The sequence below is a fragment of the Equus przewalskii genome, chromosome 8 (assembly GCF_037783145.1).
Source record: "Equus przewalskii isolate Varuska chromosome 8, EquPr2, whole genome shotgun sequence".
Lineage (NCBI taxonomy): Eukaryota > Metazoa > Chordata > Mammalia > Perissodactyla > Equidae > Equus > Equus przewalskii.
Genome location: NC_091838.1, coordinates 84,285,531 through 84,308,110, shown reverse-complemented (window position 1 = coordinate 84,308,110; position 22,580 = coordinate 84,285,531). Strand labels below are relative to the sequence as shown.

General features: G+C 57.8%; 4 protein-coding genes across 9 annotated transcripts in view; 1 reads left to right on the top strand and 3 right to left on the bottom strand.

Annotated features, from left to right (window-relative positions):
• MROH1 (maestro heat like repeat family member 1) overlaps positions 1 to 1,348 on the bottom strand; it is a 99,788-nt gene extending 98,440 nt beyond the window's left edge. For 2 of the 4 annotated variants that reach the window (XM_070631231.1, XM_070631253.1), the window contains exon 1: positions 1,272 to 1,329. The gene's annotated coding sequence lies outside the window, so the exon portion shown is untranslated. Of the gene's footprint in view, positions 1 to 1,271 lie in introns of all 4 variants that reach the window. The other 2 variants (XM_070631259.1, XM_070631249.1) reach the window with 2 other exon arrangements.
• A 53-nt stretch (positions 1,349 to 1,401) lies between these two features.
• On the top strand, positions 1,402 to 4,587 carry LOC103560813 (testis-specific serine/threonine-protein kinase 5-like). Its single transcript, XM_070632332.1, has 8 exons — positions 1,402 to 1,890; positions 2,244 to 2,351; positions 2,556 to 2,758; positions 2,847 to 2,902; positions 3,213 to 3,345; positions 3,439 to 3,554; positions 3,993 to 4,127; positions 4,211 to 4,587. Exons 1-8 carry the CDS (start codon positions 1,687 to 1,689, stop codon positions 4,474 to 4,476), a joined length of 1,221 nt encoding a protein of 406 aa, XP_070488433.1. The 5' UTR covers positions 1,402 to 1,686; the 3' UTR covers positions 4,477 to 4,587.
• A 29-nt stretch (positions 4,588 to 4,616) lies between these two features.
• HGH1 (HGH1 homolog) lies at positions 4,617 to 7,781 on the bottom strand. The gene is made up of 6 exons (XM_070632333.1): positions 6,997 to 7,781; positions 6,824 to 6,924; positions 6,632 to 6,730; positions 6,344 to 6,435; positions 6,133 to 6,255; positions 4,617 to 6,055 (listed from the first exon to the last, which is right to left on the bottom strand). The coding sequence occupies exons 1-6, from the start codon at positions 7,626 to 7,628 to the stop codon at positions 5,876 to 5,878; spliced, it is 1,227 nt and encodes a 408-aa protein (XP_070488434.1). The 5' UTR covers positions 7,629 to 7,781; the 3' UTR covers positions 4,617 to 5,875.
• A 5,910-nt stretch (positions 7,782 to 13,691) lies between these two features.
• WDR97 (WD repeat domain 97) lies at positions 13,692 to 22,577 on the bottom strand. Of its 3 annotated transcripts, XM_070632328.1 has the most exons (24): positions 22,330 to 22,577; positions 21,998 to 22,125; positions 21,198 to 21,829; positions 20,947 to 21,068; positions 20,083 to 20,782; positions 19,869 to 20,011; positions 19,552 to 19,788; positions 19,386 to 19,476; positions 19,068 to 19,200; positions 18,855 to 18,976; positions 18,540 to 18,600; positions 18,220 to 18,369; positions 17,874 to 18,122; positions 17,673 to 17,798; positions 17,491 to 17,574; positions 16,417 to 16,548; positions 16,129 to 16,326; positions 15,878 to 16,051; positions 15,572 to 15,769; positions 15,374 to 15,495; positions 15,136 to 15,298; positions 14,296 to 14,825; positions 14,137 to 14,198; positions 13,692 to 14,035 (listed from the first exon to the last, which is right to left on the bottom strand). In XM_070632328.1, exons 1-24 carry the CDS (start codon positions 22,451 to 22,453, stop codon positions 13,833 to 13,835), a joined length of 4,884 nt encoding a protein of 1,627 aa, XP_070488429.1. In that variant the 5' UTR covers positions 22,454 to 22,577; the 3' UTR covers positions 13,692 to 13,832. The 3 variants fall into 3 exon arrangements, 2 of the variants coding, with proteins under 2 accessions (XP_070488429.1, XP_070488428.1); XR_011543578.1 differs by having other exon boundaries at positions 15,136 to 15,234; positions 17,673 to 18,122; XM_070632327.1 differs by having other exon boundaries at positions 17,673 to 18,122.
• Positions 22,578 to 22,580: the final 3 nt, after the last annotated feature.

Genomic DNA, 22,580 nt, shown 5'->3' with positions numbered 1-22,580 from the left:
GCTGGCTGCCAGTTGTATTCTGGCACTGGTGGGAGCCGAGAAGGTGAGAAGGGGCATGGACGCCCAGGCTCCACAGCAGCAGCTCAGCGGCACAGCCACCCTGGGTCGGAGCCACATGGTTTTCCCTTTTGTTGCTCCAGCTCTAGACATGGCACCTCCCCAGCCCTTCTAACACCTGAGTAACAATTCTGCATTAAATCCTTCTGCTTGAAGTACCTGGAGCAGTTTCTCTTTTCCTAACCCCAAGGTCGGCAACAAACCAGTTAGTTTGTCCATATTTTCTATGTTCCAGCTAATTTGCCAGACAAGGGCTCTGGGTGAGCAAGGGAATACCAAACACAAGCCTTGCTCTCAAGCAGTTTATGGTCCAACAGGCATGAGAAAATGTGTCTTACCGGTTCAAGTCAGAGCAGTCCAAGGCCTTCATCGCCATGGGCACACCACATCCACCGTAAATCCCAGTGGAGGACAAGTCAAGTCCACAGACACTCACCACTCACCAAGCCTTCACCAAGACCCAGGCACTTGTGGGACACTCCCAGGACGGCAGCTTACAGTAGAGAGATGACATATTTGGGCCTCAATTGCACCATCCATAAAATGGACATCACTTGGTTGTGCTCCAATTTGAGATCCTGGACATGAACTGCCTACCATGGGACAGGCACATGGAGTGTGGTCTGTGAATGGAGGCAGGACTTCAGGAGGTGGCAGTTGCAGCTGCTAAGAGTGCTTAGAATGGTGCCTGGCACACGCGCTCAGTAGATGTTAGCTGTTACTCCCCTTGGTAACAGCGCTCACACAAGACTGTAGGGACCAAGAGAAGGGAGGGCCATGTTGGCTCCTCTACCCTGGAGCTGTAGGGTTTGAGGTGGGCCCAGGCCGGGGGCCCTTGCTTGCCTTGGGGATGTGTCACCAAGTCTGCAGAGAGCTCTGGGAGAAAGGCCTCCTGCAGTAAGCCTTGGCCTGGGCAGAAGCTTCCAGGCCTCAACAGAGGAAGGCCAGGTGGCTCCCCCACCATGCCCTTCTTCTGGTTCAGCCTCTATTACAGCCCTCCTGGCTGCTACCTTGGTACCCTCTCCAAGGATAAGGGGCAAATTGAAACAGTTACTGGCACATGTTGTATTCCTTTTCCTCACCACCTCAGAAACTCTGCTCCGCTTCCCTTGCTCGCCCCTCCCCCCGGCTCCCTTATAGACCCTCCGTGGCCAGCCACCCCCAGGATGGCCTACAGAGGCCTCACTCTGGCTCTAGCTCTTGGGGGTTCTCACCCCACAAAGAATGAGCTCCATGCAGGATAGGGCTGGTTCCAACAAGATGTTCCCAGGGCAAGTAGGTCCTAGGAGACAGAAGAACCCCACCTTGGAGGACACAATGCAGGTGCAAGCTCTAGAACCCTCCATTCTAGAATCTGCTCCTGCTTTCTCAGAGTCTGCCCTCCACTACGCCAGTCCACAGCTGTGTTAGCCTCCCACCCGGAGCTCTCAGCTCTGGTCATTTCCCTGCCTCTGTCCCAGTCCCAGAAAGTCTTGAGAAACTTGGCTGCAGCCGCAAGGGGGCTCAGGTCCCACCTGGCCTCCTGTGCCCCTCCCCCTCTCACACCAGTCAGGCCTCAGCTGTCTCCTGCCCCCAAGGCCCTGTGGTGAGCTGGCCGGCTCCAAACCCTGCCGCAGTGCCCTGCCCTCCATGAAGGGCAACGGCAGGCGAAAGCTGGACCAGCAAAACTTCATGGAGCAGGTTCAAGAATGCAAGGACAACGGCTACCTGCTCTCCTCCAAGAAGATTGGCTCTGGGGCCTTCTCCAAAGTCTACCTGGCCTACGCCACGCATGAGCGTATGCAGCACAACTCCAAGCTGGCCTCTGACCTGCGGGGCAAGCGCCATACCATGGTGAGGCAGGCCTGCCTCCTCCCTGTGGGCAGCCCTCCAGCCTGCCAGGCAGTTCCTGTCCTAACCCCGCTCAGGCACCTCCCAGCTGCTTTGGCTCCCTCCTGGTCCTGCATCCTCCCTGGAGGCTAAGGCTCCTAGGAGCTGACCACTGTCTGTTCTCAAACCCTTTGAGTACGTAGGTGCCCAGGACAGCAGGGAGGGACAAGATCAGCACTGCCCCCCGAGGGTGCTGCTTACCCGCCCTTGCCCCTGCCAAGTTCAGCAATGTGCACAAAGGACATGGGGCCTGTCCTGCCACCTCCTACCCCAAGGGACTGTGGTCCATTCACAGTGGCCACTGTCCACCCCTGCAGGTGGCTATCAAGATCATCTCCATTGCCAAGGCTCCTGTGGAGTTCTCCCGAAAGTTCCTGCCCCGTGAGATTTCATCACTCAATGCTACCTACAAGCACCTGAATGTGGTGGGCAGAGACCCCAACATAGCCCATCCTCATCCTGCCCATCCCCTGCAGCCAGCCCTCACCATGCCTGCTGCCCGCCCCCCACCCACCCCCTTCCCCACATGGGACCATTATGCTTGAGGCCCAACCCCTCTCTGAGACTCCAATCCCGTGCACTAGACAGCCTCTCCTTAGGGTGATAGCAGGTGGGTGGGGGTCTGGCAGGTGCAGCTGTATGAGACCTACCAGAACAGCCAGCGCTCCTACTTGGTGCTCGAGCTGGCGGCTCGCGGTGACCTGTTGGAGCACATCAATGCGGTGTCGGACCACCGCTGTTGCCCAGGGCTGGAGGAGGACGAGGCCCGTAGGCTGTCCTGGCAGCTGGTCAGCGCTGTGGCCCATTGCCACAACTCAGGCATCGTGCACCGGTGAGGGTGTCATCCAGCCCACCCACCCACCTGCATGGAGAGGCCCACCTGAGCTCAGGCCCAGCCCCATCTCCCCTTCCCCGTGCAGGGACCTGAAGTGTGAGAACATCCTGCTGGACGACCGAGGGTTCCTAAAGCTGACCGGTGAGCCTGCAGCCCAGCCCCCGCCCTCACCTCCAGCCCGCCCCAACTCTTGACCCAGCCAGGCCCACAGCTTCTACACTGGCCTGCTCCAGACTTTTGATCCTAGCCTGGCTTGACCATCAACCCTCCCAGGAGGCCTACAACCCACCCTGACCCACAGCCTGACCCCACCGGCCTAACCCCACCTTTGCCCACAGCCACAATGGCAGTCACCCACATGCTCCGTATCTGCCCCACAGCCTCCCCTCCGGAGCCCCCTCTCTCCTACAGCCTCACACACTGTACTGCCCTCCCTGCACACCCTGTGCAGACTTTGGCTTCGCCAACCGGTCCGGGCTCAAGAACTCGCTGCTGAGCACCTTCTGTGGCTCTGTGGCCTACACAGCCCCAGAGATTCTCATGAGTAAGAAGTACAACGGGGAGCAGGCCGATCTGTGGAGCCTGTGAGTGCTGCCCCGTGGGCACCCCCTGGCTTCCAGCCAAGACCCATGGGAGGGGAGAGGAGGGGGCACACCCTGAGGAGCCCGTGCCCCCAGAGGCATCATCCTCTATGCCATGGTGAGCGGGAAGCTGCCATTCAAGGAGCGCCAGCCCCACCGCATACTGCAACTGATGCGCCGTGGCCCCACCTTCCCGCCAGGCCTATCCCCAGGTGAGTGCCTCCACCCTGTGTCCCTCCTAAGTACCAGCTTGGGCCTGGAGAGTGGGCAGCAAGAGACCTGGGTCCGGAGAAGGGGCGTCCTGTGCGGCGGATCCCTGAGCCCAAGCTGGGAAATGGACTGTCCACCCACTGCCGTGAAGGGAAGCTGGGCTCGGGGAGGACCTGACCCAGACTCGCAGTCAGGAACGGCAGTAGCCCCACTGAACTCGAACCGGACCTTTGCACTAGCCCAGGGCAAGCCGCCTCGCCTTTCTGTGCTCAATTTCCCCATCGGTGAAACGCGGACGCCCTCCAGCCATTTGCGAGGACTGAATGTGACGACCCATCCAAGCTGCCAGCATTGTTGGCGGTGATGGGCGCGGGTTGGGGTCTCGAGAGGGCGGGCGACGGGAAGCCACAGAAGCAGCACCCTTGAGCCCTCGCCCGCAGAGTGCCAGGACCTGATCCGAGGTCTGCTCCAACTGCGCCCGCGCGCACGCCTGGGTCTGCAGCAGGTGGCCACGCACTGCTGGATGCTGCCTGCCGCGCACGCGCTCTTCCGCACCGTGCTGGTCTCCGCGCCAGGTGTGGCCGGATCCCCCGGGTTAAGCAGATGCGCGGGCCCTCAGCGCCCGGCGGGACCCCTAACTGCTGTCCCTTGCCGGCAGAGTCCCAGCTTCCAGCACCCATGGACGACGCGGAGCCCAGCGAGGACTCAGAGCACCCAGCAGCAGGTCACCTCCCAAGACCGCGCCTCTGGCCCGGCGCCCGAGTCCCCGGTGGACCACCCGAGAGGAGAAATGTGGGCTTTTCCGGCTTGGGCCTCCGGAGCACGGTGGCGGCCAGTCTGGGGGTAGGCACCTCTAGGCAGCTGCTGTCCCTGTGCTCCATGTCCGCCATCAGGAACGTGCCTGGGCACTACCTGCTCAACTGAGGGCAGGCGGGTGGGCGGGAACGAGGCCAGATAAAGCGTTTCTTCTGTGGAGCCGAGGGTGCGGATTTAGTGTAGAAAGAGGACAGCTGGCGTTGGGGCACCTAGCAGAGCTCCTTATCCAGGGAAAGTAGGAATCCACACACCTTCATGCCATTTTTAATTGGGGGGAGGGGGAATACAGAGAAGACCGTAGAAGAGGGATACCTGGCACCCATGAAGCACCCACCCTCGACAGGAGCAGACTCCCAGCTTTGGAGGCAGTACCAGGTCTGACATGTGTGTGGGGGGGGCAGTGTTGGGACCTCCTGGGGAACAGAGCTGCACTCCAGCACCAGGGTGCAAGGGTCCTGTGGGAAAGATGGCACTAGGTTTGGTGGAAAGCCCAGCAAAGGAGCACAGTGGAATGAGGGCCATACTGACATCCTACTGGGCTCAGCTTGGCCACTGCAGAACTGGGGGGACCACACATGGAGACAGGGGAGAACCAGGTTCTTGGGCCCACAGTGGGCTCCAAGGGAGCAGAGGGTGGTTAGGGGAAAGGCTTGGGCAAAGGGCAAGGCTGCAGGCACCCCAGGGAGGTGCTCCACATGGTAGGCAAGGGGCTCTGGGGAGCTGACCAGGGAGAGGGCCTAGCTAGCTGGCGGAGTGAGGGCATCAGGTCAGTCCAGGACTAAGAAACAGGACTTGAGGAGCTGACAGGGAACTGAGGGCAGGGCCAAGGCACAGGTCAAGCAGGAAGTTGAAGAGGATGAAGGGGAGGCAGCACCCAACAAATGCTCCAAGGACAGGCCAGGAGGGTGCAGCCCTAGGAGACCCCAGGACAGACTGTGGCTGGTGAAAGTCTCAAGAGGGCATCCCTTTGAGGTTGGGTCTCAGGCAGGACAAGCTGAGGACCCCAGGATGGAGGGACTCGGGGTGGGACTGGCTGCAAGGGGCACTGCTTGCACATGGGTGCCTGCCGATGCTCAACGCCTGCAGCACCCTTGGGACTGGAAGCTCCAGCTGGCCTCTGAGCCTTGCAATGCTTTGCTGTGCAGCCCCACCACCATGCCTGAGAGGAGGCTCATGGCTCCACTAGCCACACCCCTAGAGGTACCTGAGAGTCAGAGGGCCTGGCCAGCTCTGGCTCCACAGTGCTCCTCTGAGCAACCTGCTTTCTTGCTGGACATAACAGGGCACAGGGAGGTGCCCTCAACCCTCTAATGTTTATTGGGCATTTGCCCTAGAACCCTCAGCACGGACCTGGAGCTTAAGTGTAGCTCTGCTTTTCAGCAGGGCACAGCCTCCAAGCAAGGTGACCCAGAGGCCTGTAGGTGGCTGCAAGAAAGCCTGGTCTGGGAGGCCTGGACTGATGGGCTAGCAAAGGTGGGCCTGGAGCTGGTGGTGGGCTACAGGGGCCTCAGGTGGGTGCAGCCCCCTCTGCCTGTGGCTCCGGAGACAGCTCCCGCTCCTGCTGCTCCCGCACGCACTGCTCCTGTTCCTGGCGGTCGAGCTGCTGCAGCTGCTCCTCCACATCCTCAGGCACCTGCACCTCCAGCAGGTTTTCCATGCCACGCTCTGGCTCATCTCCAATAAGCACCTACCAGCAAGGGAGGCAGGTGAGCAGTTGGCTGGCACACCATGGATATCCACCCCTCCCCCAAACCCTACACTCACCTGGATGAGTTTCTCACAAGTCGCTCGGACATCAGGCTCTGGTTCCCAGGTGTGCAGCTCACGCAGGATCAGGTAGGCTCCCTGGTCCCTCACCTGCTGTCGACCAGGTGCCGTGGCTGTCAGCTGGGAGAGGGCAGAAGTTACCCAGATGTCAGTGTGTTCATGTATGTGTGTTGAGGGGTGGCATTAACGTGGCAAGATCCCTGCTCACCAGCATGATGGCCTCAATGAGCATCTTGCGGATGTCAGGATCAGGCTCTCGCTGCTTGTCTGGCGGCAGGTACTGCAGGTCAACAGGCAGCCCTAGGGGCGAATGTGGGAGTCACTGGATCCCTGCACTGGGCCACCAGGCCACACCCTGCCTTTGTAAGCCCATCTGTGCTCAGCAACTAGAAGCCCTTTCAGAAGGGCTCCTGATCTGGACAGCTCCTTCTCCTTCTCTCCCTACTGGCCTTCCCTCCTGCCCAGCCAATCCTGAAGCTCCACCCAAGCCACTCACGCTCCATCTCCTCCTCAGAGAAGTCCTCAGGCCCAGCCAGGGGCAGTAGTAAGTGAGGAAGAACGTCCACCTCAGGCCCAAGCAACCACTCGTGGTGTCCTGGGGGAAAACAGGAATGGGGACCAGTCCAGAGGGTCCGAGTCCAGGCTCTTCCCCCCATTCCCTCCCACCACAACGCCCCACACCACTCACGGTGCTCGAAGCAGCAGTTTCGCAGCGTCCCCACCACCCCGCCCCTGCGCACCGAGGAATCTGGGTATTGAGTAAGGGGAAGCAGCCGCTGGACCACGCACCTGGAGGGAGGGACCATTCAGTGCCGTCCCTGCTCACTTCCACCCCCTCCCGGCGGGCTCCCTGGGCTTCACCTGTCGGGGTCCAGCAAGAAGGCGCGCGCTGCAGGACGCTGGCTGAGGTTGGAGAGCACTGGCCCCAGGTAATGCAGGGGCGCATGGCCGTTGTAGCCGGGAGTGCACAGCGCGCGCACCAGCCGCTCCAGGCCTGACTCCTCCGGCTCTGCGGCCGCCAGCGCCGCCATGAGCGCAGCACACGGTGCCGGCTCGCGGCTGAGGTTGGCCAGCACCGCGGCCGCCTCCTCAGCCCAGGGCCACTGTGGATCCAACGCGCGGCCCAGCAGACGGGCAGGCAGCCGGGGCTCGGCCGCCAGCAGCGGCTCGTGCAGGCCGGGGTCCGCGGCCAGGTTGACGAGCGCGCGGGCGGCGTCGCGGGCCGGGGCCGGGGCCGGGGCCGGGGCCGCAGCCAGCTCGACCAGCGCCCGCAGTAGCGCCTCCTGGCCGGCCAGTAGCGTGCGGCCTGGCCCGGAGCCGGTCAGCGCCAGCACGTGCCGCGCCGCCGCCGTCTGCAGGTCCGCCCGCGCCCCGGGCGCCAAGAAGGGCAGCAGCTTCGCCGCCTCCGCCTCGGGGTCAGCCTCCGGCATCGGCGACCCTGCAGCTGCGACGCCACCAGCCAAAGACCTCGTGGCCGCCCCGGCCTCCCCCATACCGACCAGCCCTTGACGATCACCTGTGCCGCCCTAAGGGCTCAGGGGGCTCAGCCCCGCCCGGTGCAGCCACATGGGCCGCGGCCCCGCCCATGAGGGTAGCGGAAGCCGCAGCGACCAATCCGAGGCCACCGACTCTGCGCAAGGGGCGGCACCGACGCGCGGAGGCGGGGCCACGCCAAGGCCCGGGGGTTTGTGGGACCGGGTGCCCAGCCGGAAGCCGCGCGTCTCGGAGGTGTGGGGCTGGGGTGTGGGTCACACGGGGAGAAACATCGAACCCACAATAAGGCCAGTTCCTTTGGGGGAACAGTCACTGTTAGCAGGCCGATTACACTGGCCCTCTTCCTGGATTGGGCAGAGATCCATCTTCCCTAGGAGAGAGACGTGATTAATTACATTGATTGACTCTCTGTTAGATCAGCCTTGTATTCCTGGCATAATCTCCATTTGGTCATATTTTCATTTTTATATACTGTTGTATTCTATTTTGCATCTATGTCCATGAGGGACACTGGTCTGTACTTTTCTTTTTTTTTGTAATGTTTTTGTCTGGTTTTGGTATCCAGGTAGTATTGGCCTCAGAAGGATTGGGGAAGTTTTGCCTCCTCTTCCATTCTCTGGAAGAGTTTGTAAAACTAGTATTATTTCTTCCCTAAATGTTTGATAGAACTCCCCAGTGAAGCCATCTGAGCCTGAAATTTTCTTTCTGGGAAGATTTTTTAGCTGCAAATTCAATTTCTTTAATAGGCAGTTGGCTCTTCAGGTTGTTGCTTTCTTCTTGGGTGACTTTTGGTAATTTGTATCTTTCAAGGAATTAGTCCATTTCATCTAAACTGTTGAATTCGGTAATATAAAGTTGTTCATAATATTCCCTTATTATCCTTTTAAAATCTGTAGAATCTGTAGTGGTGTCACCTCTCTCATTCCTGATGTTGGTCATTTGTGTCTTCTTTCTCTTTTTGTCAGTCTTGCCAGAGGTTTGTCAATTTTCTTTATCTTAACGAATCATCTTTTGGATTCATTTATTTTCTCAATTATTTTCTTTTTCGATTTCATTGATTTCCACTTTGACTTTACTATTTCCTTCCTTCTGCTTACTTTGGGTTTAATTTGCTGTTCTTTTTCTAGTTTCTTAAGGTAGAAGCTGAGGTCTTTGATTTGAGGCCTTCTTTTCTGTTATAGTTTTCCCCCTCACTTATTCCCTAACTCGTGAATTATTTATGTACTTTACTTTTACGTAGATTACAAGCCTTTTAATAGGTCAGTGATATTTTTATTTCACCCTAAGGGCTAGGATGAAGCTCCTAGGGGCAGTGATGCCCAGGAGAGCCACTCAAGGGAACAGTGTGCCTCTAAAGTCAGTAGGTCATAGATCCAAGAGCTAGGATTTGCCCCCAGCTGAGATCCATGGAAAGGGCACATCATAGCCTCAATCCCGACCTAACCTTGCTTGAAAGTCTCACAGAAATTGAGGAAGGTGGAGTCCACGGAAGTGTCCGCCTCTCCAAGGAAACCACATACTTGGGAGACACAGATCCTAGCCATAAGAGTTGAAAATTTCTCAAGAAATGGAATTGGAATATTATGGATAATTTAGGTAAATGATGCCCCCTGGTGGGTACTTTTGACTGAGACAAAAATGTGCACCTTTAGGGCCCACTGGGGTCCAGAGGACCACCGGGCAAGCCCTTGCTTTGACTGGTTGGAGGAAGTATTTACAGTAATCACCTGGTAGGGAGCCTTCAGTATTCTGAAGATAAAAGATCCAAAGTTTTTGGAAGTAATTTCAAAGTTAAAGTTAAAAGAAGTATACAAAGAACTCCCATATACCCTTGGCCCAGAAACCTCAGTCAGATTCCCAAGGTATACCAGTTACCCCAATAATGACCTTTTAGCAAAAGGTGTTGTCACGTTTCTTGAGTCTTTCTGTGACCTTCATGCCCTTGACGCTTACAGACCACCGGCCAGCCGTTTTGTATCAGGTTCCTCAATTTGTTTTGTCTGGTTGCTTCATGATTAAATTCAGGTTCTATGTTTTTGTCAGGAATACCGTGGAGGTGATGCTGGGTTCTTTTCATTGCGTCCTTTCAGGTGACCCTGGAGGTATTTATTTTGATCATTTAATTCAGGTAGAGTTGCCCAGACTTCTTCACTGTCAGGTTACTTTTTTTCTCTTTGCAGTTAATAAATCTTTTAAATATATATAACAAAATTGGCCATTTTAACCATTTTTAAGTGTACAATTAGTAGTATTAACTACACTCAATATTGTGTAACCATCATCACTATATATTTTCAAAACTTTTTTATCACCCAGAACTGAAACGCTGTAAGCTTTAAGCATTAATTTTCCACCCCCTGACCCCCTAGTGACTGCTAATCTACTTTGTCTCTATAAATTTGCCTGTTCCAGGTACCTCAATGGTTATATCTTATGTAGCTATAATACAATGTCAAAACCAAGGTGTGTGTGTAGTTCTGTCATTTTATCACTTGTCTAGATTCATGTAACCAATCAACGTGGAGAACAGCGTGAACGTCACAAAGACCTCCCTGTGCCGAGCCCTTCCACCCTTCACCCCCAGCGACTACTAATCTGTTCTTCATCTCTGTAACTTTGTCACTTCAAGGATGTTATATACAAGCAATCATACAGTATATGATCTTTTGAGATTGGCTTTTGTCACTCATCCTGATTCTCTAGAGATTCATCCAGGTTATTGTATGTGTCCATAATTTGTTCATTTTTATTGCCTGGGAGTATTCTATGGTGTGGATGTGCCACAGGTTTGTTAAGCTGTTTAAGGACCTTTGTGTCACTTCCGGTTTTTGGCTATTACAAATAAAGCTGCTATAGACATTGGTGTACAGGTTTTGGTGTGGACATAGTGTTCACGTCTCTGGGATAAACGCCCAGCGGTACGATTGCTGAGTCATAGGTAGTGGCATGTTTAGTTTTCAAGAAACTGCCAAATCCTTTTCCAGAGTGTCTGGACCATTTGACATTCCCACCAGCAAGGTGTGGAGATCCATTTGCTCCACATCCTCTCAAGCCTATGGTGATGCCGCCTTTTTTTATTTTAGCCATTCTTTTTTATTTTTAGAGACTGGCACCTAGGCTAACATCTGTTGCCAATCTTCCTTTTTTTTTCTTTTCTTCTTCTCCCCAAAGCCCCCAGTCCATAGTTGGATGTTGTAGTTGTGGTCCTTCTGGTTGTGCTGTGTGGGACATCACCTCAGCACGCCTGATGAGTGGTGCCGTGTCCGCGCCCAGGATCCAAACCAGCGAAACCCTGGGCCGCCAAAGCAGGGTGTGTGAACTTAACCACTTGGCCATGGGGCCAGCCCCTATTTTAGGCATTCTTAATTTGTGTTTCCCTGATGGCTAGTGATGTGGAGCATCTTTTCATGTGCTCATTAGCCATCTGCATCTCCTCTTTGGTGAAATGTCTGTTTCTTTTGCCCATTTTCTAATGGGATTGTTTGGTGTTGACAGTTAATTTTGAAGTAATAACTTAATTTTGAAAGTTATTTATATGTTCTAGACATGTGTCTTGGGACATGTCATTTGCAGATATTCTCCCAGTCTGTAGCTTTTCTTTTTAATCCTGTTAACAAGACCTTTCACAGAACAAAAGTTTTAAAATTGATAAAGTCCAATTTATTGATTTCTTTTATATGTGGTTCCTTGGGCATCATGTCTAAGATCCCTTTATCAATTGCTAGATCCAGAAGGTTTCTTAAGTTTTCTTCTAAAATTTTTATAGTTTTACTTTTAAATGTGTGATCTACTTTGAGTTTTGTCTTTGATTTTCTGGTGTCTTTTGTCATAATTTTTTTTATATTATTATTTTTTATTGAGGTTATGATAGGTTACATTGTGAATTTCAGTTGTGCATGATTTGTCAGTCATCTTATAGGTTTACCACTTCACCCCTTGTGCCCACCCCTTACCCCTCTTCCCTCTGGTAACCACTAAACAGTTCTCTTGTCCATGTGTTTGTTTATCTTCCACATGAGTGAAATCATACAGTGTTTGTCTTTCTCTGTCTGGCTTATCTCGCTTAACATAATACCCTCAAGGTCCATCCATGTGGTGGCAATTGGGACAACTTTGTCTTTTTTTATGGCTATAGAAATGTTTTTTTAATCAGTAAATATGCCTATCCTTTCCTTCTGAGTGTTCTGGGTAAGTTAATATTTTTTCTAAATTACCTTCTGGTGTATTTATAGTTTTACTTTCTACATTCCAACCTTCAAACTGTCTGAAAGTTACTCTTCACATGATGGGAGGAAGGGTCCAGCTGTGCTTGCCATGTCCACACTCTGTGCCCGTTGCTATTCCTGAATGTTTTAGACATCATAGTTCGTCTAATCCTCCCTGCAGCCCTGGGAGGAGTCAGCGTTCTGACCTCCATTTCATAGATGGGGAAACTGAGGCTTAGGGAATGTAGGTGATTTGCTAAGGTCACGGGAAGTGGAGGAAATATACGTCTACCTGCTGTTTTGACTTCTTCTGTAGGAAAAATCCCATTCCGGGGGCCGGCCCCATGGCTGAGTGGTTAAGTCCACGCACTCCGCTTCGGTGGCCCAGGGTTCAAATCCTGGGCGCGGATGTGGCACCGCTCATGGAGCTACACTGAGGGGGCGTCCCACATGCCACAACTAGAAGGACCCACAACTAATATATACAACTATGTACTGGAGGGATGTGGGGAGAAAAAAGCAGGGAAAAAAAGAAGATTGGCAACAGTTGTTAGCTTAGAGGCCAATCTTTAAAAAAAAAAAAATCCCATTCTGGCTTTTTATACATTTTTCTATTGGGTTGTGTGATTTTTAATCATTACTGATTTGTAGAAGTTCTTTATATATTTTGGAGATGAGCTATTTTTAGTTACATGTATCACAGATATCTCCTCCCACTCTGTGGCCTGACTTTTTACTCTCTTAATGGTGTATTTAGATTAATAGATTTCTTAATTTAAAAATAATTATATGTTAATATGTACTAAGAAATATATTAATGTGTTCCTTTATGATTAGTGGGGTTTTTTGACCTGCTTAAATTAGCCTTACTTTCTCACTTTTGCATTTTTAAAAGCATTATTGACTTTATAATTAAAACATGAAACGCCGGTAGCAGCTGACCCCGTGGGCCTCACAGTGCTTGTCTCAGCATGCACAGTTCCTTGTATAAAAACGTCAAGTCCCCCAGTTCTCCAGGCCTGGCACCTCTGGCCCAGCTTGGCCCAGGAAAGAGCCACCTGCCAGGCACCAGCATAAGAAGAGCCTCTGCACAGTTTGGGGGTGATGGGGAAGGTGTGGGAGAGCAGTTCTAACCATAAAGCCATTGAGAAGAAATTTCTAAAGTTGGAGGCTGAAAATACTCACAGGAAAGAAATCTCTGTTTAGGGAACCAGAAGGGTGTACAAAGGGCCCTTCACAAAAGCAGTCCCAACAGCCAATGTGCACCTGGGCCCCACAGGTGGCAGCCAGTGCCCTGTGAGGTCTCGGCAATTCAGAAGGAAGCAAAGGCCCTCTGAGACCCTGCGCTTCACAGACAAGGTCTGTCTCCTGGCGACCTTTAGGTTGAAGGGTCCAGAGGACGCTGCCCTTCCATTGCTTCTTGGATGAGGCCCCTTCATCGATTCTTCTCCCTTCCAGCCTCGAGGTAACAAAGTGCTGGCAGACTCCTGGTTTCACCTGCATCAAATGACTGCAGCCCTCCCCACGTGGCACCCAGACCCTCCCCTCTCCTCTCCATACCTGGCCACTTGCTGACCCATTAGTCTCGCTTCCCATCTTGACCCCAGTAATTGACTGATGAAGTGCCTGAGCAAGGATGTGCCCACGCCATGGGTCCCTCTCCCAGTAGACAGGCCCACCCCACCAGGGATGCTGCTCCATCATGGTGCCCACTCCCCAGATCCTGTCCCACCTCACACTCCACCATGCCCCCAGATCCTGCCTTGCACATGTGACTGGCCATTGGCAGGTTCCTGACATACCAACGGGATCTCCCTGCCCACCCCAGAGGCCCCCAAGGATGGAGGTGGCATCCAATTTGCTGACCACAGCCTCTGGACTTTATTCCAGCCCCAGGCCTTGGCCAGGGGTAAGCAGCTGGCTGGAGAGCCACGCCCAGACTCCATGCTGGAAAGAAGGGGAAGCTAGGGATGGGGTTGGGCAAGGCTGCGAACCAGGTCAGCTGTAGCTGCCAGGGTCCGTGTTGTCTGGCAGAAAGTATCGCTGCAGGGTGGGCTGCAGGAGCAGTGGGGGCAGCGGACGGGCAGGTCTGGGCCAGCCTGGGGGGAAAGGCTGCAGTTCCACCCGTGGCAGTGGCAGCTTCAGCATCCGGATGGGGCCGTCAAGGGTGCGGCCTGCCCAGAGCCTGGAAACCATCTGGCCTGGGGGCCAGCATGACAGTGAGGGCTTGGTGTGGGGTTGATATCAGTGGGACCTGGGCTGGGGTAGAGGTCAGCTCCAATTCTACCCCTGTCCCACTCACCCTTCAGTCTCATTGGAGACCCCTGGACCTTGCCCTCCTGAAGCCGGAAGAAGGGGTAGTGCCTGGTGGGTAAGAAGGTGGGTTTGGCTCAGCCTGCCTCTCAGCCGCCCCATGTAGGCCCGGCCCCAGCCTGTGCCTGGAGCCTTGAGGCCCACTCACCGCTGATCCCGGGGCTGTGGCACCACTGTGTTGGGCACCTGTGGGTACAGGCTCAACTGTGCACTCGGGCGCAGGCTCTTGGTCTCAGGCAGGGAGCTCTGCTGCCGTGCCTGCTGCTTGCAGAAGAAGTTGAGCGCATCGATTGTCTCCAGGTCCAGCATGTGCACCTGTGACCACCGTGTCTGCTCCAGTGGCAGTGGCTCATTGGGCAGTGTGGCCAGTGCCAAGGAGTGCAAGTGGACCCCAGGCAAGGAGAAGTGTGGCAGTATCTCAGAGATCCTGCGTCTCGTCGGACAAACACGTAGCTGTGAGAGCATCTGCTGAGCCTGGCCCTCTGGGGTGGCCAAGTTTGGCTCCCCAGGCGAGACCACCAGTGAGGACATCCGGGATTGAACAGAGGGTGTCACAGAGATGTGAATGGGCATCCCAGAGACCATCGAAATCTGTGATAGGCCCTCCTTGGGAGGAGAGGGAAGTGCTGAGGTCTCAGAGATCTTGGATGGCATCTCAGACAGCTGCAGGATTTCCATCTGTGGAGGAGGTGGCAAGTCCAGAACATACCCCAGCCCAAGGCAGAGGCTGCCCCTCCCCCAACAAGTAGGTCCAAGTGGTGCTTCCTCTGGTTCCAAGCCTGAGACCCCGCTGCAGGCTCCCTCCCTGGGAAGAGCGTGAAGATCCCAAGAGAGGGGGATCATGGAGGACAAATGATGCACAGAGCTAGAACGAGGCAAGGAGCCTGTCAGCCTCACCAGGCTCTCCCCGCTGGACTTGGGGAAAGCCTTGGGAGAAGGCAAGAGGCACCACTGGCAGGCGGCCCGCCCCACCCCTGCCAGCCCAGACCTGTAGCTGCTGGATCATTTCCTCCAGCTTCTGGCAGCAGCATTTGCGCAGTGTGGCCTTGGAGTCGAGGTCCTGGCTGTGGACCCAGGTCATCATGTCCTTAAACAGGAAGCCCTGTGGGTCCTGGAGGCCTAGCGCATCCAGCAGCTTCTTGAGCTCAGGCCTGGGACAGGTGTGGGTGGATTATCTGGCGGCCTCCCCCAGCTGGCAAGAAGGTGGGGTAGAGAGTGGGACTCACTGGCAGGAGGCTGGTGAGTAGAGGAAGAAGGACATGAGTTCCAGCACCGCCTCGCGGGACTCCATGGAGCAGGCCATGAGCACCTGCAGTGCCAGCATCACAAAGTGCTTCTGTGTCCTGTCCTGAGCGCAGAGGAGGGGAGCCTGATGGGTGCTGAAAGCCCTGGGTGGGGCTGGCGGGGCGGGACTAGGGGCGCACCTCGAAGCTGGGGGGCTGGTCCAGGTTGAGCAAGCGCAGGAGGATGCCCTGCAGCCGGCTACAGAGGTCTTTGCTCATATCAGGCAGCAGCCTCAGCAGTGCCTGCAGGATGTACACACGGTCCGCCCAGGAGGCCTCTTTCAGCAGGTCAGTGAGCAGAGAGGCCAGGCCCTCCACCGTGCCCACCTCAGGGTACGCCTGCGGGGACCACATGCTGAAACCCTGCCCTGCCCCAACCTGGTTCCTGTCTCCCTACCCCTCCACCCCCCAGTCTGTGCTTCCCAGGCCTCCGAGACTCCCCCAAACCTCCAGGGTGAAGATGGGGAACAGCTTTTTGAACCAGTTCTGGGAGACAAAAAAATGCAGGAAGCTGGGCAGATGCCCGTAGCGCTCTTCCCAGAACGAATGCCCATAGTAGGTCTCGGTCCCGGCAGCAGTGTCCTGGGAGCTCGTGGGCTTCGGGGTCAAGTCCTCTGAGCTCTAGGGAGTAGGGGGAAAGCTGCAGGCTCTGCCTCTCTCTGTCTGCTCCTCCCCGAAGCCCAGCCTAGGGTGCCTACCTGAGCCTCTGGCTCCTCTGACTCAGAGAGCTCCCCATGTGGGCTCAGGGAATCTGAGGCCCAGTCCAGATCCAGATCCTGCTGCTCCTCCTCCTCCTCCTCCTCCTCCTCCAACCACTGGATCTGCTTCTGGTGCTCCTTGGCATGGCGTCGTCTAATGACCCATGGCTGCCACAGGCTGTCCAGGCTTGGGCGTGGCTGCAGAGGGGAGAGTGTTGAGTGGCTGCTGGCACCCTGCAGGGACTCAGTCCCCCTCCCACAGAGCCCTCCCTGAGCCCCTCCCCTTGCCTTAGGTCTGCGGTGGCGGCTGGTGAGCTGGGCCAGGGCTCCAAGGCGGCCAACCTCCCAGGGCAGCCACATCCGCTGCAGCACCGCAGAGTTGGGCACGCAGCCAGGGAAGCGGATCGGCCTTGGCAAGTACTGCAGGGGGAGCACAGCAGGGCAGGCTGAGGACGTGAATTCCACCCCATCCCAGAGACCGCCCTGGCAGAGCACCCTGGCCACCAACCCAGCTCTGCCTGCCAGGTCTCCAAGAGCTGAACTGGGCTCACACCCCCTGCCCACGACACACAGATAGGCAGAGAGAAACTTTAGAAATCAGGTGGAAGGACAGTCCATGAGCCAGCAACTGTGGTAACGCAGGAGAGAAATCTGGGCAACGCTGGCCTCTGGGGAACCCTGACACCCCACATGCTCTCCACAGGACTCAACCCCCAGCCCTGGAGCAGGGACGTCTATAAGAAGCATGGGGTGGTGGGTAGGAGCTTGGAGAGGGAGCTGTCGAGGGCTTGGGTAGACGCTGCAGCAGCTAGAAGGATCAGTGACCCACCTGAGCAGGTAAGAATGCCAGATAGGTGGTGGGGGAGGGGCCGAGGCCTGTCTGGGCATCTGAGGTGGGAGAATATGGGGAGCTTGTGGGATTGCAAGGGGTCAGCTCCCGTTGAATTTGCTCCCCTGAAGGAGGGGACTCTGGTCTCCCAGATAAAGTCCACAGGAGACTCGCCCCCCCCAGCACTTTCACTGAAGGGGGTAATACAGGCCCAACCAGCTGGCAGAGGCTCTGTCTCCCTACCCCTCCACCCCCCAGTCTGTGCTTCCCAGGCCTCCGAGACTCCGAGACTTGCCCAGTGTTGGCTCTGAGAGTCCCTGGCCCCATGGCAGCCAGCTCCCAGGGCGCAAGGAGTCAGGGCCCACAGAAGCAGCAGCATGGAAACTGGGCCAGGTGGGGTGGAGGAGGGCTGCAGGTGAGCATGGCCCTCAGGTCAGATTTGGACACAAAGGTTTGCAGCAGAAGGAAGATGGGGAGCACAAGAAGGGTGCCCCCTGAGGGAGGTGCCTCTAAGGAGAGCAAGGGGGTCTCACCTTGTAGGACTGAATGGTGGCAGGAAAGAAGCCCCCAAGGTTGGAGAGAAGCTCCCTGGGCCGCCTCTTCTGAAGCAGGGGGATCTGAGGACAGGACAGAGGCTCAGAGCTGAGCATGGACCCCAGTGTCCCTGCAGCTCTGCCCTTGGGTGGGCAGCACCCCACCTGCCTTGGCCCCTCACCCTGTTCTGCAGGTGGGAGGAGGATGGGTCCAAGGCCATAGGCTTCTCCGGGTGGAACTGCTCTGACTGCAGTTGCCGGTCCAGACTGAGGCCCAGCTCACAGCTCAGGGAGGAGCGGGCCAGCAGCTGGGGCATGGGAGGAGGAGTCATAGTGTGAGGGACAGAGGGCACAAGGTGAGGGTGAGGGGTGGGAGGCCTCACCTGGGATGCCATGCTGTGCACCCTCCGGAGGATGGGTGGTATGGGCAAGGTGATTCGGGGAGGGCGTGCAAAGCCCCGGCCCAGGGCCCCTAGGCCCTGTGGGGGCAAGGCTGTTGGGGTGTCAGTGCAGACCCCAGCCTGCCCAAGACTGGGGACAACTCTGGGCAGGGTGCACACATCGCAGGTCTCTCTCTCCATTGCAAGGGTCACGATGCTGCACTCTTGGGACTCTCTTTCAGAATGAATGCCCTGGGAGGGGTGGAAGGACAGAGAGGCAGTGTCAAAGGCCCAGGGTGAAGGGAGGGTCTGGGGTCAGGGCTGGGGCTGGGGGAGGCCCCACACTCACCAGCAGGACAGGGCCGTAAATCAGACGCAGGTAGTTATCAAAGGCCTCTTGGCGCTGCTGCCAGGATGGTAGGGGCCGGGCCACTGGGACCACCAGCCCCAGTCTCAGCTGCCGAAGGTCTCGGTCCCGGGAAACTAGAGCTTCAAAGTCCTGGGGTAGGGGTCAGGGGTCAGCCCATTCTTCCTTGAGTCTTGCTATGTGCTGCCCAGACAACCACAGGGATCCCAGGCCTGCCCCAGGAACTGAAGGGGAGGGCCTGAGCCTGGGCAGAGGACAAAGGTAGGGTACTGGGGTGGTGAGGGGGTCAGGACCCACCCCACCTCCTCCAACACTGGCTGCTGAGGTGCTGCTGTCTGGTGATGGATGAAAGACAACGCCGTGCTGCAGACAGGGATGAGCACAGGTGGGACAGTGGGTAGCATGGCCGGTGGGGTTGGCAGAGGCTGGGACAAGGACCCAGGGGGTGGCCAGGCCCCTGGCAGGGCACAGCAAACAGCCAGGAGTGGGGATGCCAGGGCCGGGACAGGCTTGTGGCGGCCCAGGAGCCCTGGAGCCTCGTGTAGGGGATATGAGGCCCTGACGCAGGAGAGCTGGGTAGGGGCCTCCAGGACAGCTCAGTGGGCCTGCTAGCAGACCTAACACTGGCCGCCCTATGCAGGTTGGCGAGCTGCTGCAGCTGGGCTGAGGTCAGCGACTCCTGGCCTGTCAGCGGCAGTGGGGGGTCATCTACCACATCAGGGGCCTTCCGGCACAGCTTCTGAGCAGGAGAAAGGAGCTTATAGCCCTGGCCTAGGGGGCTCGTCTGCCCTCAGCAGCCCCACCCTGCCCACCCTGTGCTCACTGCACACCTTAACCAGGTAGGATGTGGGCAGGTAGAGCATGTGGGATACCAGGCAGAGGCGGGAGCCCAGCGCCAGCACCAGGTCCCCACTGTTGCTACAGAAGGTCAAGGCCTGTGGGGCGCCATTCAGCTGCAGGAGCCTGGAGGGGTGTCCAGGGCAAGAGTCCAGCCCTGCTCCACAGAGTAGAAAACTGAGGCAGCAGCAGGTGCAAGGCCCTCTCTCCCCTTTCCAGCCAATGGGTTCTGGTGGGGGCAGAGGTAGGAGAGCCCAGGCTCCCAGCCCACCAGACTCCCAGCCCCTCCCGCCCTCCCGGCCACAGCCCACCGCAGCAGGCGGTTCTCTGCTGTCCAGATGCGGATGGTGCAGTCCAGGCTGGAGCAGGCATACAGCTTGAGTGTGGGGCAGCAGCACAGGCCTGGGGGCCGGGGCTCAGAATCAGGCACCAGAGCCATATGGTGGCCTAGGCTTCACCTTTGCCCTGCCCCCTCACCGGTGATGTGGTCCATGGGGTCATCCTGGGGCCGGTGATCATAGCGTGGGCTGTTGCCCAGGCCAAACTGCACCAAACCATAGGTGGCGCTGTCCGGGTCCTCAAAGCCCACAGTGATGCGCTGCCCAAGTGCACAGAGCACCACGGCTGGGTGGCAGCAGGAGAAGCTGCGCAGCAGGCTCAGGCTCTCCTCAGCATACGGGAAGACCCGCCACACCTTCACTGTCAAGTCTCCGCCTGCGGGGCGAGAGCCAGGGCTGGGCCTTTGGGGAGGGAAGGGCTTCCCAGGCCAGCTATGGGGGAGGAGAGGTACTGACCCGAGGACACAACGCTGTTCCAGGTGGACGCAATGGCAGTGACCGGGCTGGGGTTGTGTGCCTCCGTATGGAAGACAGGGTTTGACGAGCGCCACTCGAGCACCGACAGCGTGCCATCCGTGTACCCCACCACGGGCAGGTACCTACGAGCAAGAATAGCCTGTTGGCGAGGGCCCTGTCGCCACACCTGGCCCTTGATGGCTCTGGCACTCACCGGTTCTTGTCCTTCCAGGCCCAGGCCATGTCGCTTCGGCACAGCTCGCCCCCGCGCTGGCGCACGATCTCCCATATGGCAAATGCACTACTGGGGTCTATGAGGTGGCTGTAGAGGTGCAGGCAGCAGGGCCTGCGCGCCGGGGGCGGTGGAGGGCACACGCGGTGCAGCACGCGCATGGGGCAGCGCGCCGCGTTGGCGCACACCAAGTGTCCGGCGCGGGTCAGCAGCCACAGCTGTTCCCGCGGCAAGCAGTAGGCCACGGCGGCCGCGCAGTCGTTGGGCTCGAGCAGCAGAGCGCTCACGGTGCGCCCGGTCGCGACTGACACCAGGTAGACCGCGCCGTCGGCGCACGCGCACACGAGGCGCGCGGGCAGCGGTGGGTGCGGAGGCGCCGGTAGCGGCGGCGCCATCTGCAGGTGGAGCACCGGCGCAGACAGCTGCGCCAAGGGTGAGTAGAGTTCGCGCAGGCGCCACAGCTCCAAGCTGCTCTCGCGCAAGGAGAGCACCGGCCAGCCGGGGCCGGCGGGCGCCAGCAGGCGGTTCACGCGCCGGAACCGCATGTCCTGGACCCAGCAACACAGCGCTACCTCGCCCACCTGTGCCGCAGCCTGCAGGTCCCACGTGCGCAGCGTCCGGTCCTGCGAGGCCGACAGCACCAGGAACGTGTTCGGGAGCACGGCTATAGCTGTCACCGGGCCTGCGGGAGGGGCGCAGGTCACTTGGGCGCACCAGGGACTGAAGGAAGGGGAGCCAGCACCCCGGGTTGCAGCCAGTGCAGAGAACCATGGCTAGAGCCGGTGGAAATTCTGGACCTCGGAGGCTGCACACAGGGTGGAGAAAGAATGGGCCCCAAGAGCGCACCTGTGTGGCCCACAAACACCATCCGGATCTGCCAGTCAGACTCCCACACCTTCACAGTGCTGTCCCAGGAAGCCGTCACCATAACCTCTGCCGCTGCACAGTACGCCAGGTCGGAGATGGTGCTGGTGGGGAGAGGAAGGCCGGGCGGACTCAGCACCGCCTCGTGTGCGTGCCTGAGTCCCTGCCATAACTGGCGTTCCCTCGCGGACTCGCCTCATGTTCCCCATGTCCCTGCCCCCCCCCCCCCTCACGTTTTGTGCAGATCCCGTTGCACATCTATGAGAGCCCAGGTATGCAGATTGAAGGTGAGCACGGCGGAGCCGCAGGCCGCAAAGCAGCACAAGACGTCGTCGGGAGGCAGGGGCCCCAGAGCTAGACGCGTAAGGGCACCCATGGGGCTTGGCGGTAGCTGCAGAGGTGACCTGTGCTGCACCAGGCGGCGACCTCCTGAACGAAACTTCCAGAGCGCCAGGCTGTCGCCTGCCTCCGCCACTAGCAGCAGGCCCAGGTCCGGCACCGGCAGACAGCAGATGGGTTCGCGGCCTGGTGCCCTGTGCAACCCTCCTGGCTGGCTCAGCCACAGCAAGCTGAGGTCCGGCCTGAGTATGGCCAGCCCCGCGGGGCCCCAGCCCACAAAGCGGCCCACGGTGCCCAGTGGGCCCAGCACTGCCACCAGCCCTGTGAGCGCGACGGGGGCCAGTAGCTTCTCGCGGGCCCAGCCGTCCTCTCTATGCAGGTGCAGCCAGCCTGCGCGATCCAGTGCCACGAAGCGTCTGCCCACCGGGTCCTGAGCCACTGAGCACAGCCCAGCTGCCACCTCCAGGCGGCGCAGCGGCTCCAGCCCGTGCGTCAAGCGCGCCACACTCAGCTCGGCTCTCTTTTCCTGCGGGATGGGACGTACAGGCCTGTAATCAACATAGGGGGAGTTGGGGCAGGCAGTGCACCCACCCAGGGGAGCAGAGAGGTTTCCGCCGGGGTCGTGCTGGGGACCCCTAGGAGAAGAGCCGAACCAGGAGAGAGGTCTCAAGGCAGATGCCAAGGTGAGCCACACCTTTTCCACGACGTCATGGAGGCCTATACGTAGGAGCAGCCACAACTGGCGGGCACGGGCTCGCAGGGTCAGGTTTTGCCACCGCAAGGGGTTGATAAAAAGCCGCGGAAGCGCCTCTGAGAACGACTCTGTGGGCCGGTGGTGGAAGCGCCGTCACTGTGTGGCCTTGGGCACCTAACCTTTGGGGTTGTTGGCAGCCAGGAGCCCTCTGCAGGGCCCTGCAGGGTAGGGGACAGCCTGGGGAGCGTTGCGTTCTTGGCGGACAGAACCCGCGCCTGAGTAAGGCCTGCTTTCAGGTGGGCTATCTGGGGGGCAAGGCCAGGCCACCTCACCATTTTTTTCCTCAAGCAGCCCCGGGTCCGGTTCTTCATAGCCGTCAGGATCATCCAGGTCCTGGTCCAGAATCGGGTTGTCGCCTTCTCCTGCATAGCGGTTGCTTGCACCGAACACATCCATGTCTCTTTCAGCAGCTGCAGGTCCAGGCAGCTCAACAGCCCCTGCGACCGTTGCTTGGATACCGGACGCCGAAGGCCCCGCCCTCGACGCAGGCCCCACCCCCTACGCCGCAGGGAACCTAGGTCCA

Bases quoted from the DNA above. Each gene is read 5' to 3' on its own strand.
- LOC103560813 (XM_070632332.1), top strand. From the start codon at position 1,687: ATGAAGGGCAACGGCAGGCGAAAGCTGGACCAGCAAAACTTCATGGAG. The intron at 2,759-2,846 runs GTGAGGGTGTCA...TTCCCCGTGCAG, and splicing joins AACTCAGGCATCGTGCACCG to GGACCTGAAGTGTGAGAACA. The intron at 3,346-3,438 runs GTGAGTGCTGCC...CCGTGCCCCCAG, and splicing joins CAGGCCGATCTGTGGAGCCT to AGGCATCATCCTCTATGCCA.
- HGH1 (XM_070632333.1), bottom strand. From the start codon at position 7,628: ATGGGGGAGGCCGGGGCGGCCACGAGGTCTTTGGCTGGTGGCGTCGCA. The intron at 6,925-6,996 runs GTGAAGCCCAGG...CCCTCCCTCCAG, and splicing joins TTCTTGCTGGACCCCGACAG to GTGCGTGGTCCAGCGGCTGC. The intron at 6,056-6,132 runs GTGAGTGTAGGG...CCTTGCTGGTAG, and splicing joins CTTGTGAGAAACTCATCCAG to GTGCTTATTGGAGATGAGCC.
- WDR97 (XM_070632327.1), bottom strand. From the start codon at position 22,453: ATGGATGTGTTCGGTGCAAGCAACCGCTATGCAGGAGAAGGCGACAAC. The intron at 22,126-22,329 runs GTGAGGTGGCCT...ACCGGCCCACAG, and splicing joins GCTGCTTGAGGAAAAAAATG to AGTCGTTCTCAGAGGCGCTT. The intron at 16,327-16,416 runs GCAAGGGGAGGG...TCCCCTCTGCAG, and splicing joins GCCGCCACCGCAGACCTAAG to CCACGCCCAAGCCTGGACAG.